Source organism: Neolamprologus brichardi, chromosome 18, assembly GCF_056152115.1.
Source record: "Neolamprologus brichardi isolate AB-2024 chromosome 18, ASM5615211v1, whole genome shotgun sequence".
NCBI classification, from domain to species: domain Eukaryota; kingdom Metazoa; phylum Chordata; class Actinopteri; order Cichliformes; family Cichlidae; genus Neolamprologus; species Neolamprologus brichardi.
In genome coordinates, this window is record NC_142121.1 from 32,488,063 (window position 1) to 32,503,976 (window position 15,914).

At 41.0% G+C, this 15,914-nt stretch overlaps 1 protein-coding gene across 10 annotated transcripts in view; it reads left to right on the forward strand.

Annotated features, from left to right (window-relative positions):
* Positions 1 to 15,914, forward strand: part of ctnnd2b (catenin (cadherin-associated protein), delta 2b) — a 202,160-nt gene that overhangs the window by 114,687 nt on the left and 71,559 nt on the right. For all 10 annotated transcript variants that reach the window (XM_006802752.2, XM_006802755.2, XM_006802756.2 and 7 more), the window contains 6 exons: positions 341 to 492; positions 718 to 891; positions 2,327 to 2,472; positions 7,679 to 7,929; positions 8,521 to 8,652; positions 11,301 to 11,544. In XM_006802752.2, coding sequence (XP_006802815.1) covers positions 341 to 492; positions 718 to 891; positions 2,327 to 2,472; positions 7,679 to 7,929; positions 8,521 to 8,652; positions 11,301 to 11,544 — 1,099 coding nt within the window. The remainder of the gene's footprint in view (positions 1 to 340; positions 493 to 717; positions 892 to 2,326; positions 2,473 to 7,678; positions 7,930 to 8,520; positions 8,653 to 11,300; positions 11,545 to 15,914) is intronic.

The window sequence follows — 15,914 nt, forward strand, 5'->3', positions numbered from 1 at the left end:
TATAACACGTGGGATGTAAAGTAGGTTACAGAATGCCTTCAAGGCCACGAACAGACGAAGTCTTTACACAAAGACTGACTGTTGTAGAAAGTAACAGTCATTTGAAAACAGTTACATAAAAGCAGCTTGACAGAAATAAAGTCTGTTTGTAAGGTGGCTTTTGACACTGGTCAACAAATTTCTTGTAAATCATTTTAGCTTTCTTCAGACTGCTAACCCAGATTCTTCTTTTTTAAAGATCATTTTAATGAATTTAATGAACAGGATTTTTCAGTAACCACGTCTTTGGCCAGTGCTCATCACCCTTATTAATTCGACTCTTTTTCATTTTTCCCATCAGGACAAGGTCTCCTGTCCCAAAGCGCTTTACAGCTTAACAATCAAGATGCCTATGCAGCAGCTGGTTACCATAGTAATCAAGGGCTGACACTTGGAGAATCAGTCCCAGGCCGCAGTGGGCAAATCGGAGGAGCAGTCCACAGCTACAACCAGGTGCTTGTTCCTCTGATTTACCTTCTCCAAATGCCCTTTCTCTGGCCCTCTGTCTTCTTCGTGTCTCCTGTCCCGTGTCCTCTTTACCTGTGCGCTCTTCTTCACCCTCCTTTCTTGTCCTCTCACATCTTCATTCACATCTGTCTCCCCCTTCCTTTCTGCCTCTCTGTGTGACCCCTTCTTCCCCTCATCTGTCTTATGTTTCTTCCCTCCACCCATCTTCAGGTGACATCCAGCCGTGCAGCTGCCCAGTTAGCAGGCACAGACTCTCCTTCACAGTCCCAGAGAGACTCATTTGCCCAGCAGGCCTTTGGCAGCGCTTTCCACATGTCCACAGAGGGCGGACCTGCACCTGCTGGACCATCCATGTATTACTCGTGTGCCACTTTGCCTGCACAGGTACATATCCCTAAAGGTATTACTATGATGCTTCAGTTGTTGTGTGACTGATGCGTTCTCCACTGCTCCTGTACACACTGCAACCAAAGTGTATTGAAGGGTTTCATGTAGCGATTGGATAATTTCTAATGCACTAATACTGAAGTCAAATTCAAGCTGCTTCCATTGATCTCAAAAGATACAAGCTGTAGTATTTTCACACGTTTTCAACACAGAGTCAGCAAGCATTGTTCGGGTAATCGTTGTGGCAAAGGCCACCAAATCTCTGCCAAATTACGTGTCCATTTTTCACACATCCCGCTGACAAACCCACAAAAGAGAGACAGAAAAAGCTTTTGTTAACAAATGTTAAAATCTCGGAACCACTGAACAAATTCAACATTCGACCTTATGTTGCTCAACATGTTTGTGGAGAAAAACCTGTGAAGCAGAATGTGTCTTACATATTCACTGGATGGTGTCATTGTCTGTTGCAAAGGTATCCAAACTGAGCCCGCTCTTTCTTTTATATACATTATCGTTATTCTTGGAGGAACTGTTACTACAAAGTCCCGTTTAGTTGACTTTATTTCTGTAATTTTGGTAACTATAAAGTCATTACGTTAAACGTGACACGTGAGAACGTAACATTGCATTCGCAGTTACATGATCACTGCATGTGTGACGATGTCCATGCAAAGCTTTGTTCAGATTCCCATTAAGGAAGAGAACGTGTGCATAAAGACATTAATACATACATATGCTATCATCACTATAGTTAGAGGTTATCAATATCGTTTCATTGCTTCGGAAACAGTCAAATAACAAATTAATTAACTTTAGGATTTATTACCCATGATTCTGATTTATTTATTCATTTAACAGTGATTATTAGAAAGTGTGCAGCCTTCTGGTTGTTGGCTGCCACAGGGAAAAAACCAAAAAACATCAAACTTACACTAACACGTGCTGTAACAGGTGGCGATTTACACTACTGTTCACTCATTAGTTCATTTTTCATAATTCTTTATTGTAACTCCGTTGAACATTTAAACTGATTTACCTTCACTTTTCCGGTGTATCACAACTTGACCACGCTCATCCAAATTAACAGTGTTTGAAATTGTCCCTTTAGCTCTGTGCCTGAAAGGCATTGGAAATATTTGTTCAACCAATTCAATTCTGAGGGAACTTCATTTGGCGGCCCGTTGCTCACGGCTGCATTTCAAGTTCATTTGGTTGTAAAAGTTTACAGTCGTGACTTCATGTTTGGTCTGATAACCCAGAGCTCTTCATCAGGATGTTATCACGGATTAGAGTTTCTGCTCTCTGGTTTTCCAGCTCCGGGGGGGGAGTTGTTCATCTCTATGGAAGTAATGATAGGAATAAGAAGAGAGGATGAATATTTAATGTGAGTGACATCCCCAATTAATGAATTACAAATCTTGCATTGCAGCGCGTGAGCTCCCCTCTGCAGGCGGTGGGATCTCCTACCAAGCTGCAGCGGCTGGGATCAGCCTCTGCTGACATGCCCAGCTACGCCACGCTACAGAGAGTGTCCTCACCCAAGCAATCACCCAGCCGACTCGCCAAATCCTACAGGTTGGTCTGACACTATACACAAATTATACATCGATTTGAAGAATATATCTTTACTAACCGAAGGCTTCTGACCAAATCCTCGAAGTACTTGTACTACATGTGGCACCGTTGCTAATACAGCTGCATTGGCTCCCCATTGAATTCCGAGTCCATTTTAAGATTCTGGTTCTGACATTCAGAGCTCTTCATGGACAAGCACCAGCCTGCATCACCGAACTTCTATAGCCCTATGTCCCTAGCAGGTCCCTGAGGTCACGTGATCAGGGCCTACCTGTTATACAGCATACAAGGCTGAGAACTAAGGAAGATGGAGCTTTTGCCACTGTGGCCCCCAGACTGTGGAACTCTCTCCCACTGAGCTTAAGATCTGTGGACTCAGTGGTCTATTTTAAAAACACATCATTTTAGTATTGCATTTCCTCAACTTTTTGTCTGTTTTTGTTTTATACCTTGTTATCTCTGTGTGAAGCACTTTGTGACCTTTTGTCTAGAAAGGTGCTATGTAAATAAAATTTTAAATGGTAAATGGCCTGGATTTGTATAGCGCTTTATTTTGTCCCTAAGGACCCCAAAGCGCATCCACCCATTCACACACTGGTGATGGCAAGTCACATTGTAGCCACGGGTCCCCTGGGGCGCACTGACAGAGGCAAGGCTGCCGGACACTGGCGCCACCGGGCCCTCTGACCACCACCAGTAGGCAACGGATGAAGTGTCTTGCCCAAGGACACAACGACCGAGACTGTTGGAGCCGGGGCTCGAACCGGCAACCTTCCGATTACAAGACAAACTGCCAACTCTTGAGCAACGATCGCCCCGTGGCTTACTTTACTTACTAACTTACCAGTTCATGCTGTGGGTGCGTCTTGGGGACCTACCTGAGAAGTAAAATCCCAAAGTGGAGGGGCACAGAGAAACTCAATAGGCTTGGCCTATCCCATGGTCACAAAATAGGCCCTGTACACTTTAAGTGTTATACAGTATTTGTTACTTATTTTGTTACAGTAAGTCATCCAGGTTTTGTAGCTACCTCCACCATGTTTGACTGTTGGTATGATGCTGTTTTTACGAAATGCTGTGTTAGTTTTACAGCCGATGTAACAGGACTCAAACCTTTTGTCTTGTTAGTCAACAGAATCTTTTCCCAAAAGTCTTGAAACTCATCACAAAGTTTTTTGGCAAATGTGGGATGAGCCTTTGTGTTCTTGCTCCTTGGAACTCTCCCATGGATGCCATTTCTGTTGAATCATGAACCTTAACTGGGGTGACCTCCTGGATGAGTCATCAATATGCTCTTGGAGTAATTTTGGTAGACCTGGGAAGGTTCACCAATGTTTCAAGTGTTCTTCATTTGTAGGTAATGGCTCTCACTGTGGTTTGCTGAAGAATTTTGTAACTCTTTACAAGGTGACAGATGTCAATTAACTTTGTTTTTCAGCTGCTTCTTTAAGATTGTGGGATGATGTGTTGCTTTTTGAGATCTTTTAGCCTACTTCACTTTCTTTTTAAGTCATTTCTTGATTGAACAGGTCCAGCAGTTATCAGGCCTGAGTGTGGCCAGTGAAGCTGAACTCAGATTTCCAGAAAATGTTTTAATTTAACAAGGAGGGACAGTCAGTTTTCCACACAGGGTCATTAGAACTGGATAGTTTTTTCCCCCCTGAATAGGTTAAATCAATTTAAAAAACAGTATTTTGTATTTACTCGAGTTATTTCTGTCTAATGTTAAAAATTGTGTTATGACCTGAAACAAGTAAATGTGATAAATATGCAAAAAATCTAAGAAATCATTGGGCAGATACTTTTTCACTGCACCGTGCATCATCAGAGGTAATGTACCGGCACCAAGATGAACATTAAGAGATTCCCATATCCTGCCACAGCAACTGACAAAAGCTACAACAGAGGTACAAATGGGTACAAACATGCTCACTGCTGTTAATTTACCAAATTGTAAATGATCTTACTGTAGATGATCACAGCAGGTTATGGCACTTCCTCTGTACAGCTTGGACTGAGAATGGTGACACACAGATGACAGAATACTCTGTGTACTGTTGGTAGGCTTTATTAATTCCTTGTCACGAAAGGTGTTTGACCGAGCCAAGCACGCAGCAGGGGCTCTCTGTGCTGTACAGTTCTGCCTTTATGCAAGGGACAGAACATGTGAATTTGCATGTCTGTGCTCTGACTTGCACTGGAAAATCGAGTTCTAGGTGGCAATGGGGAAAGAGCTGAATTAGCAGCCATGTACACGCTGGAGTAAAATCATAAACAGTTCAGCTCAATTCAAGTTTGTTGGGTTTTTTTTTAATATGGTGCCAAATCACAACAACATTTGCGTTTTATTCTCAATGTTGGGAAGGTTACTTTTAAAATGTATCCCACTACAGATTATAGATTACATGCCCCAAAATGTATTTGTAACGAATTCCGTTACGTTACTCAATGAGAGTAACGTTTTCTGAATACTTTGGATTACTTAATATATTATCATGCTTTTTACAACTACATGAATGTACTATTGCTGTGTGATTTATTACCATTACTGAAGAATACTCGCCATACCAACTAGAGTTTTAAATCTTAATATAAAATGAGTAACAGTAGGGTGGACATTAGGTAAGGCTGCACTTTTCGCTGCGAGAAAATTATTCCACACGTATATAAAACGCTAACACTCCTCCGCCTTGATATTAAATAATTTTTTGGAATGATTTTTGGTGACATGGGCCGTGAGATTGAGACACAGACATTAGAGCCTCTTAATGCGTGTTTTGTTTGGGTTTCCACCGGCGTGGAATTACCAAAAATAAAGAAGGCATAGCCTAACATATGAAACAAGAAAAGACCACCGTGTAATCCATTTATTTCAACGCAGTAACTGTATTCTGAATATCACCTTTTTAAACGGTAACTGTAATGGAATACAGTTACTCATATTTTGTATTTTAAATACGTAAAGGCGGTACATGTATTCCATTACACCCCAACACTGTTTATACTGTAAGGTAAAGATGCTATGGTATTCAGGAGAAAACCCCAACAGACAATCCTCTATGAGCAAACACTTTGAGCAGTGGAAGGAAAAACTCCATTTGAACAACCAAAGGAAGAGAGCACCAGAGACAGGACTGAACATACACTATTGGAGAAAGAAGACAAAATGTAATGACATGCAGCAGTGGTATATAAACACCCGGGTAACGGAAAAAGGTGAGCGAGATAATGCTCAGTGTGTCACAGGGAATCACGTAGCAGCATAATTAACGAATGCTTCGGGGTCACCTGATCCGTGCCTGACTATAACCTTATCAAAATGGGAAGTTTTGAGTCTAACCTTAAAAGTAGAGAGCATGTCTGTGGCTGTTGGTGAGAAGAATTGTTGCAGATAACCAGTTTTCACTGACTGCTATTAAAAATAAACAGTGAGGAGATGGATAATTATTTAAATCACTGCAGTGCATTGTGGGAAGGTGCCAGAAAATGATGCACCACAGCTAAGGCTTCCAGAGGCGTGCAAGAGCTTTTAATCGTTAGTTATCCGTATGACATTGACTAAACAACGACTTCACATTTCAGGTTTAAAAAACACATGAGACCTCTCCTCTGTTTCACATCTGAATCGTTTTGCATGTATAAGTTGTGTTAGTTTGGCAACAAGAAAATGTTTAATATCAGACTTTTTATTATCCAGGAATGTCACGATTTGCATAGAATGTTTTCTATAATGGAGACAAATAAAGGTGCCTCATCATCCTGTCTTTAAAGTTCGACGGATCGATTGAAGGGTTCAGCACTCCACGCATGATCAGGAAATCTTTACTGAAGAGTAAAGATTTAAAAGTAAAACTCCCCTAATGAAGTAGCAGACTGTTGGTGGGCCAGTCTTTACAAGCTCATGCTGTGGAGCCAAATGTTGTTCAAACCCACAGAATTTTATTTTAAATTCAAGTAGAGATGCTTTCCAAAAAATATGATACATTTGGGGTAATGTATACAGCAAATCCCTTATTAGAATGGTATATTATATGCCAATAACCATGGATTAGCAATATGATATGTGTGATGTAATAGCTTTGAAGCCTGCTACCAGTCAGGCTTTAAATGTAGGTTAAGTAGAAAATACTGATGATTAAAAAAGCTAAAATCAAATTTCACCTCCATTTGAAGGTAAATAAAATGTGATTAAAGGGAACAGAGTATTCATTTACTCATTGATTTTCCAATAATTGATACAAGTATCCACTAATATAATTTAGTGAATACTATTTAATACACAAGGGACTCATAGTGCTTGTTTAATATTCAGAAAAGATTAGTCTTGGCAGCTACTGAACAAATAAACATGACTTTATTTCACACCTCTGCTTTAATCCTTAAAGCACAGTTTGATGTGGGTAAACCCATGAAGAAAAACCTCCCTTTAAATGCATTTACCTTTAAACCCAATTGCCTACTTTTTCCTTTAAAGAACTTGAGAAAAAAAAAAAGGTCATCGACAGCCTGACTTTCAACTGCTGTGTAGTTTAGGCTAACGCTGATGTCACCACACCAGGAATAGCAGTAAAAAAGGTTAATAACGTGTCCTCATCTAGTTTCACACTAGATCAGGACACATTTTTGAAAAACTGTCCAGTGAGCTGTATTTGACCCTTTTCAGTCCATTTCCAAAGACATGCTCGTTAGTTTAACTGGTGATTCTAAATTGGTGTGAGTGTGAGTGGGTGCCTGTCTGTCTGTGTCAGCCCTCAGATGGCGACCGGCCTAGTGTGCACCACACCTCTCACCTAAGATGGTAGAGAAACAATTAAGGAAATACATGGATGATGGATCTCTGTAGCTGTAGTTACAGACACTTTGATTGCCAGATTTTATTCTTCTTTTTCTGTTTTTTGTTGACTACTGTTTGGTGAAGTTTCACTATTTAGTTGAGGTCTGAAAAAGGCCTGAATGCTTCTGTTTGGTGCAGTAGATGGGTACACAAAACTCTGTGTGAGATTAGAACTTCAGATATGCATGTCTGCTGCACCGTTATCGATGCATCTGTGTTTTACACTGTGCTATTCATCTTTGTCTCTTAATCTAGGTTGATGTTTGCTCTCTTTCATTTCTGTATGTTTACGAATGGAAATTTCATTCTAGACAAAACACAATATGTTCACGCAAAAAGTCCAACAGTTTCCTTGTCCTCCTTCTCTCTCAGCACCTCATCCCCCATCAACATGGTAGCATCAGGTGCTGGCGGCTCGTCCTCACCGCTCCCCATGGTAGCCTCTCCAGGGGGAAATCACTCCTCGTCACCCATACACCAGCTTAGCTCTGCGGTGGGGAGCTACGCCACCCTGTCGCCTACCAAGCGCATGCTGCATCACATCGGAGCAGATACCTACAAGATTTCCCACGAGCTGTACGCTAACGCAACCCTGCAAAGGCCTGGTAGCCTGGCAGGTAGAGGTCAAGACACCTTTATGATTACTTTTCTATGTGTGTTTCTGTCAAATGCCATCGAGTCTTGTCAAGTCATTCATTTTCTACTTTTTTCCTGAGCATGTAGATTTTTAATTTAGCTTTTCAGTTAGATTTGGTTTTCTTAGCTTTTCTTTTGATAGAATAAAACATTTTTTACATTTGTGGCCTTTTTTCCCCCTGTAGCTTTGTAAACAAATGTTAACAAATGACTAAAGTTTGTCAAGATTTTATTTCAAATATATTAGATGTTCTTTAAAATAAATGAGATAAGACCCTCAAATTCAAAATAAAGTTTGCTTTATTTGTTTTTTTTAAACATTTCCCCAGCATACAGTATCCCTAATTTATTGTGTATTCTTTTGCTTTCAGGCTAATGGGTAAATGGCTATTTTTTTATTTATGACTAGAGCAGAAGCAGTCCAGTACATGAAAGCATATCTATTAATGCTTTTCATCATTTATTTTCATTTGTAGTCGAATTTGTCATTCAGTGTTATCCCACGAGAATATTTTTATAAATCGACACATGCATCCATCTGTCACTATGTCTAACTTCCACCGCCTTGCATTCTCCAGGGTCCAGAGGTTCCTACAGTAGCCAGCACAGTCACCTAGGCTCCGAACTGCGACCCCTGCAGTCCCCTGAACACCACATCGACCCCATCTATGAAGACAGAGTCTACACCAAACCTAACATTAGAGGACAAGGTGAGATCTGGAGAAGGGAAATACAACAGTTCAGTGTTTGGAGTGTGCCTGTAGAAGATGAGGGAGATGCTTCAGAGTTTTCATGTGACACATCTACCCCAATTTTGATGAGCAAGCCACTAGACAGGGATAAGAGATGACTGGCAGGAGTGCAAACACTGACTGGACGAAACCCTCATGTGGACAATCAGTTCAAAAGAAAACCAACATAGTGGTTCACTTACAACACACTGTGTTATAAAATAGGTCCAACTAAAGAGGGCCTCACCTCTCAAAAGGTGACACTACCAGAGTACATTGCATTGGTTACATAGATAGTGAATGGGAAGTGTGTGTTACAAACATGTACAGTAGCAGTCAGGTAAAGAATATGGAAGAGATGAATTGTGGGAAATGTAGGATCTAGCATTTAGTGCAAGATTGACCCAGAATAGAAGAATAACACTCTGCTTGTGATGCTTTGATTTCAGCTGTGCGTCTCTTCCAAGTGTTCTAACTTGGAGTAATTGTAGTGCTGAGTAACTGCAGCACCCGCTGTGAGCTGAGACTTCGTTTCTTTTAGCCTGTAGTAACAACCGGCAATTAGTAAATGACTTATTTGAACCTGCAGTAACACTTGGGTTTGATTATACCGTGGCTGTGAAGACAGCCACCAAAACGTCTTCAAACAAGTCCATGACCATAAATAACTGCAGTGTGTAAATCACCCAGGGAATCATCTAGATTTAAAAATCAGTGAGAGAAAATATCTTTTATAAAGGAACAGGTCTGTAAAATCCTCACAAAGAGAGCAGGAAAAAGGCACAGCCTGGTGCCTCTCAGAAGGCAGGTGTTTTGTAATGGTGTGCTGTTATATTAAAGGCTGATGTACATAAGAGATTTCCTGGTTCCATCTGATCGTGCAGCGCTTTTTTCCCAGATCAGGTAGGCAAATCCAATTGGGGTCTCAATGGCAATTTGTCTCTCAGTCACAGTCTGTTAACTAATTAGTTTCAAGGCTGAAAATTAATCTCAATTAATCCCATGGGCGTTAGCTTGGGTGCTTTGAAATCAAAGCAAATCAACCATGTCCTAAAATGTTGTTGATACTGTGCTGCCAGTTCGGTCGTCTCAACTGTGAACGTTTCCATAAAGAGATGTGCACAGCAAAAAGAGGAAAAATTACTGTCAGTTTCCTTCCAAAATATAGTTTCACTCTGCTAATTAAAAGATCTGAGGTCACTTCTGTCACGCTGCCTCCCCGTACACACGCATAAACTGCTTTGATGCATCGAAATAGCTCGGTCATCATCTTCAGCTGCGCGCGTATGAATGACAGTCCCGACAGCAGCCAAACGCCACACTGTTTTTCAGATACCTGTTTTTTTTTTTTCTTCTGTTGAAGCCTATGTTTCAAGGTCAATTCAAAGAGCATCAATATGATGAGCAGACTTGTGAATTTCACATCACAGGTGAATTTCCTCAGGGCTTGACAAGGTCCCTGTAGTTATCAAGTTGTGCACACACGCACACAAAGAAATGACCCAGCAGACCTCCTTCAGGGCAGGCTCAAGACTGTCATGCCCAAATGGTTCCCAAACTGCTGTTTAACGAGAAGATAATTCATGTGTGTGTGTAAAACATGGCAAATGGCCTTCGCTGGTCTGCGTTAAAGTGTTTTGTTGTTTTTGCACAAAGTGTGCAACAGCCCTGAGGCTACAGACCCTCGCTATGGGGAATTTATTAGAGCTACTCTGACAAACTGCAAATGTATTCAATAGTATGAACAGCCAAACTCTTTGTTGCCACTCTGCCTTCCATACAATAAATATGAAGCTACAGCAAGCATCAAATTAGCTTCAAATTAGCTCAGAGCTGTTCTTGACGCATTGGAAAACAGCTAGCTTGGATCTCTCCAAAGCTAACAAACTCCTATACCAGCACTTCTAAAGCTAAAAATTGTAAAATTAACATATTTTTTAAACAAAAGACAAAGAAAGCTAAAAATCTAATATGTGTGTATTTATATAGTTTTCTTGCTGCTGTGCAGATTACCCTTATGAATATAGGCTTTCTTAAACATTAGGAGCTAATTTCAGTACCGTGTCCATAGTAAATTTTGAGTGCCTAAATCTTAACAAAGAAGTGTAAAATATTGAGTTTCCAACAGGATGCAACCACCCTTTTCCTTCTAAGCCACACAGACTTTGTAGATCTCTAAAAGGGGACCGTTTATCCCCTGGTGGCCAATATTGCTGTGGTTGGTGGGTGAGTGCACTGCAGGACATGGTGACAGAATAGTGATCTTATGACTGGTGCAATCTGGCTATGCTTTAAAGGGAAGGCGGGAGGTTTGGTGCATGCATGTTTCATGTGTGTTTCCGATTTTCTTATCTGCTTCATTATTTCTGTTTGTTTTCTTTATTTTTTTAATGACTTTTGCTTTTTTTATTCTTTTCCTTCCACTTATTTTTCTGTGTCACTTTCTTCCATTGGTGCTGGTCTTGTGTGCGTATGTGTGTTTGTACATCCTTGTGTTGGTGCTCATGTTTGGTTGCGATCCCCTGCTCCCTGCCCTCCTCGTCTACATCAAATCCCAGTGGTGAACCAGTTGTACCAAGAGGTCCTCAATTATCTGCTCTGTCCCTACGCTCCTCTTTCCACTTTAGCCCCACCCTCCCCCGGTGTCGACCCAATCCCCTTACAGCGAACAGGAAGCCAGAGCGCCACCGCCACCTTCCAGAGAGGCAGCTTTGCCACGGGAGGCGGGGCAGCCGACTACGCCAATCCGTACCGCACTCTGCAGTTCTGTCCGTCGACCGAGTCGCCTTACAGCAAGTCAGGCCCCGCCCTCCCCCCTGAGGCGGCGCTGGGCCGATCCCCATCAGTGGACAGCATCCAGAAGGACCCAAGGTGAGAAAAGACGGCCATTTTCACTTCGAATCAGCTCTGGCTTATTAATGAGACCCTTCGTTCTGCTCCCTTTTCACTTTTCACTAAACTTACTGAGGGCCAGATTCACCAAGTGAAACATGAATTATTAAAGGAAATATCAATAGTATCATTAACCTGAGCAACATTGAGCTTTTTTTAATGAAGAAAAGAGTTTGATTGAAAACCGCAAACGTGGTGTCAGAGCTGGAAGTGCGACATGGCGACACCCACAGTTTGCAGCACATCAGCACATAATTGACTGTCAGGATTTGACGGTGGAGTGCAGAAAAAGACTGGCTGAATCTGGGCTTTAGTATGAGGCACACATCACGCCGCATCTTTCACTGTCCTCTCTAGTTTGCCTGGTGTTGGGGCGTGTTCACACTGTTGTACCAATGCCTGTGCACACCTCTAGGTCCAATTTAAGAGTTTGCTGTTGCTGTTAGGAGTGGAGTGGCTCTCTGTCAGTGGCAATCAGTCACGTTCTGTGCAGCAGGTAGACAAAGTTAATGCGGAAAGTCTGCATGAAGTCGTCTTCTAGACCAGGAGATATCTCTGTATGAGTGTGGATGTCTGAGAGAGAGAGAGTGACACATTAAAAAAAAGAGTTAGAGAGACATAAAGAGACAGTGTAAAAGCTGTTTTTATCACTCTTTTGTCCTAGTTAAAATGAAGTTTGAAATACTATTCCAATACTGTCTTGGATTTCTCTTTTATTTTTTAGCCTCTTCTTTGTAATGGCTGCACAGACTAGCTGTCAGAAATAGACGTAGCCTAATTAAAGCTGAACTGTCTGTTTGGGATATGTTAGTTCAGGTACAGGCAGCGGATATGTTTATTTTTCCACAAATTTGATTTCTCTAATGAGGAGCTCACTTTCTCTTGAATTGCTTATTGTGAGATTTAGAAACTCAAAACTATCTTTTGGTTCATTAGCTCTCTTTGCTGTTGTTGTCGTCATTGCTCTTACATTCACCCATTGTCCAAGTGTTTATTTCTGTGTGCACATTGCACTCACGTCATTTGTTTGGTCACTCTTTAGCTCTGGCATCATCGTTGTGTACCTTCAACACATCTGCACTGCTACATTTAAAGGGCGGACTTTTGATGCATGGCATTTTGCTTTACGCTCACGACATGCACACGACATGCAGATGTAAGCGGCATCTAAAGTCATACGAGTAGCTTGTTAAAGGGAGGGTCCGGTGTTATGCTACATCTTTCTTACTCTCAAGAAATCCCATTCAAAAAGGCTCAAACTGTTTGTTTGTACCGTCTGACTTCTCTACATTTTCTTTGACACGCTCAGCAGCTGAACACAATAAAGACTTTCAGATCTTTGAAGATAAAACAAATTGAGGCCCACTATTTTTCTTGAAGCAGCTAGGGACTGTAGCTTCTAGTAAGCAGTATTTTCTATTAATAGGTGCAGAAGTATTTAGAACACTGAAGGATAGTGCCCAATACAGCCCCTAAGTCATGAAGGACAATAGGTCCGAGGTTTTTAATAGGTCTTGGAGAACACCCTATCACACAGGAAAAAAATCTCATTGTGGCCAAAAAGAAGATATACCAGAGCATAGGTTTTCTGCTTTTTGCCTTTTGTGTGGGATTCATTGGCAGTGAGGGAAATATTGAGTAGAAGCAGACTTATTCATTTAACCTGTCCAGGTTCTGGGAGATTGGTCCATTGGTCAGCACAGCCTATAAGTGCACACACGCTACAGTCATACATGCTGGATTGTTCCTACATGTTTTGCGAACACAGAGTTTATGCATCTACTGATGTCTCAAAAATATTGTGAAAAAAATTATTTTGTTATTTATTTCAAAAAGGTAAACTTTAAAATACTGTGTAAATGTATGTATATATACATTTACTACCATTCAAAAGTTTGGGCACACCTTCTCAATTAATGGTTTTTCTTTATTTTTACTACTTTCTCCATTGTAGATCCATAACTGATGACATCAAACATATGAACCAAGATGTATGGAATTATGTAGCAAAGAAAAAATTGATTTAAAAAAACTGTTTTATATTGTAGCTTCTTAAAAGTAGCCACCCTTTGCGTTGCACTGCAAACCCTTGGCCTTCTGTCATTGAGCTTCAAGATGTAGTCACCTGAAATGGTTTTCAATGCCTTGTCAGCTAAGTAAAGAGAAACGACAGTCCATCATTACATTAAGAACTGAAGGTCAGTCAGTCTGGAAAATTGCTAAAATTTTCAATGTGTGTCCAAGTTCAGTTGCAAAAACCATCAAGCACTATGACGAAACTGGCTCACATGAGGACCATGCACAAGAAAGACCGGCCAAGAGTTGCTTCTGCTTCTGAGGATAAATTCATTCAAGTCAATCACAAGTTGCCATCACCTAGGATTAGAACCGAGATAAATGCAGCACAGAGTTCCAGTAGCAGACGCATCTCTACATCAACTGTTCAGAGGAGCCTGCGTGAATCAGGCCTTTATGGTCAAATAGCTGCTAAGAAAACACTACTAAGGAAAAGCAACAAGCAGAAGAGATTTGTTTGGGCCAAGAAAAACAAGGAATGGACAGTTAGACCAGTGGAAATCTGTGCTTTGGTCTGATGTCCAAATTGGAGATCTTTGGTTCCGCCCGCTGTGTCTTTGTGCGATGCAGAAAAGGTGAACGGACGGTTTCTACATGCATGGTTCCCACTGTGAAGCATGGAGGAGGAGTTGTGATGGTGTGGGGATGTTTTGCTGGTGACACATATAGGGATTTATTAAAAAATTGAGGGCACACTGAGCCAGCATGGCTAACACAGCATCCTGCAGGAACATGCCATCCTATCCTGTTTGCGTTTAGTTGGACCATTGTTTTTTCAACAGGTTGCGTAAGGGCTGTTTGACCAATAAGGAAAGTGATGGAGTGCTGCATCGAGAGAAGGCCAAGGGTGTGCAAAGCAGTAATCAAAGCAAAGGGTGGCTATTTTGAAGAATCTAAAATATAAAACGTGTTTTAAACTTTCACACTTTTTTGTTTATTACATAAATCCATATATGTTCATTCATAGTTTTGATGCTTTCAGTGAGGATGTTGTAAATAGTTATGAAAATGTAAAAAAACAACAACAAAACAAACATTAAATGAGAAGGTGTGTCCAAACTTTGACTGGTAAATCCTTTGTCTTTAAAGTTCCAGCACTGAAGGTTATAGCTCATGAAAACCAGAAATTCAGTACCTCAAATTCTAAGACTACTTTGAGCTGAGTACATAATTCAAACAGTATAAATACTGTGTATGTCTCGTTCTACTTCAGTAAAGACAATTACGATCACCGGGGAGACTGCTGACATAACAGTTGTTCTAATGATCGACAACCTCGACTTGGAGGGTACACCGCAGAAGGTCATTGCTGAAAAGGCTGGCTGTTCAGAGTGCTGTACTGAAGTGTATTAATGGAAAGCTGACTGGGAGTGGAAAGTGTGTTAGGACTAGCTGCACAATGCACAATCAGCAGAGATGCCTGCAGCTATAAGAGGATTGTCAAGAAAAGAGCTTCAAAGATTCAAGAAATTTGAAGAACTTCACAAGGAGTCAATTCAACAGGTTTCAGTGCATCAAGAGCCAACATGGAAAGACATCTTCAAGCTACTAGAGCTATGCAGAAAAAGAACTGGATTCTAGATCTGTTGAGGTCCTAGAGTCTGGAGAAAGAGTGGTTTTTGAAGTCCAGTGTGAAGTTTCGGCAGTCTGTGATGATCTGGGATGCCATGTCATCTGCTGGTGCTACGGTTGGGTTGGTCCACTGTGTTTTATCAAGTCCAAAGTCAACATAGCCATCTACCAGGAGATTTTGGAGCACTTTGTTCTTTCATCTGTTGACAAGCTTTATGGAGATGCTACAGATGAGCAGAAGGCCACTGCCAAAGCAACCTGAGCTTCAACAGTCCCTCAGCAGTGCCACAAGCTTACATCCATGCTACGCCACACTGATAAAGTAATTCATGGGAAAGGAGCCAAAACCAAGTATTGACTAAATAAATAAAGATGCTTTTAAGAAGTTCTACATTTCTGTATTGTAAATCGTTTTTTGGATTAATCGTTGGAAATATTCTAACTGTATTTCTGATTTTCATGAGCAATAGCCTTCAAAAGTAAAATATGTAGCACTTCCATAAGCTGACATAGTTACCCAAAATACAAAGCACATGTTTAACATCTCATTTAAATCTAACTAAATAAACCCAGCTTACACGGAACAGGCTCCGGAATGCTTGTCATTTTCTCACTCGTTAGCTACTGTGTAACCAGTCCTGCTTAGCTTTAATGAATCTGCCATCATTCAACAGCTAAGTTGACCTAAAAATTATTTAAAC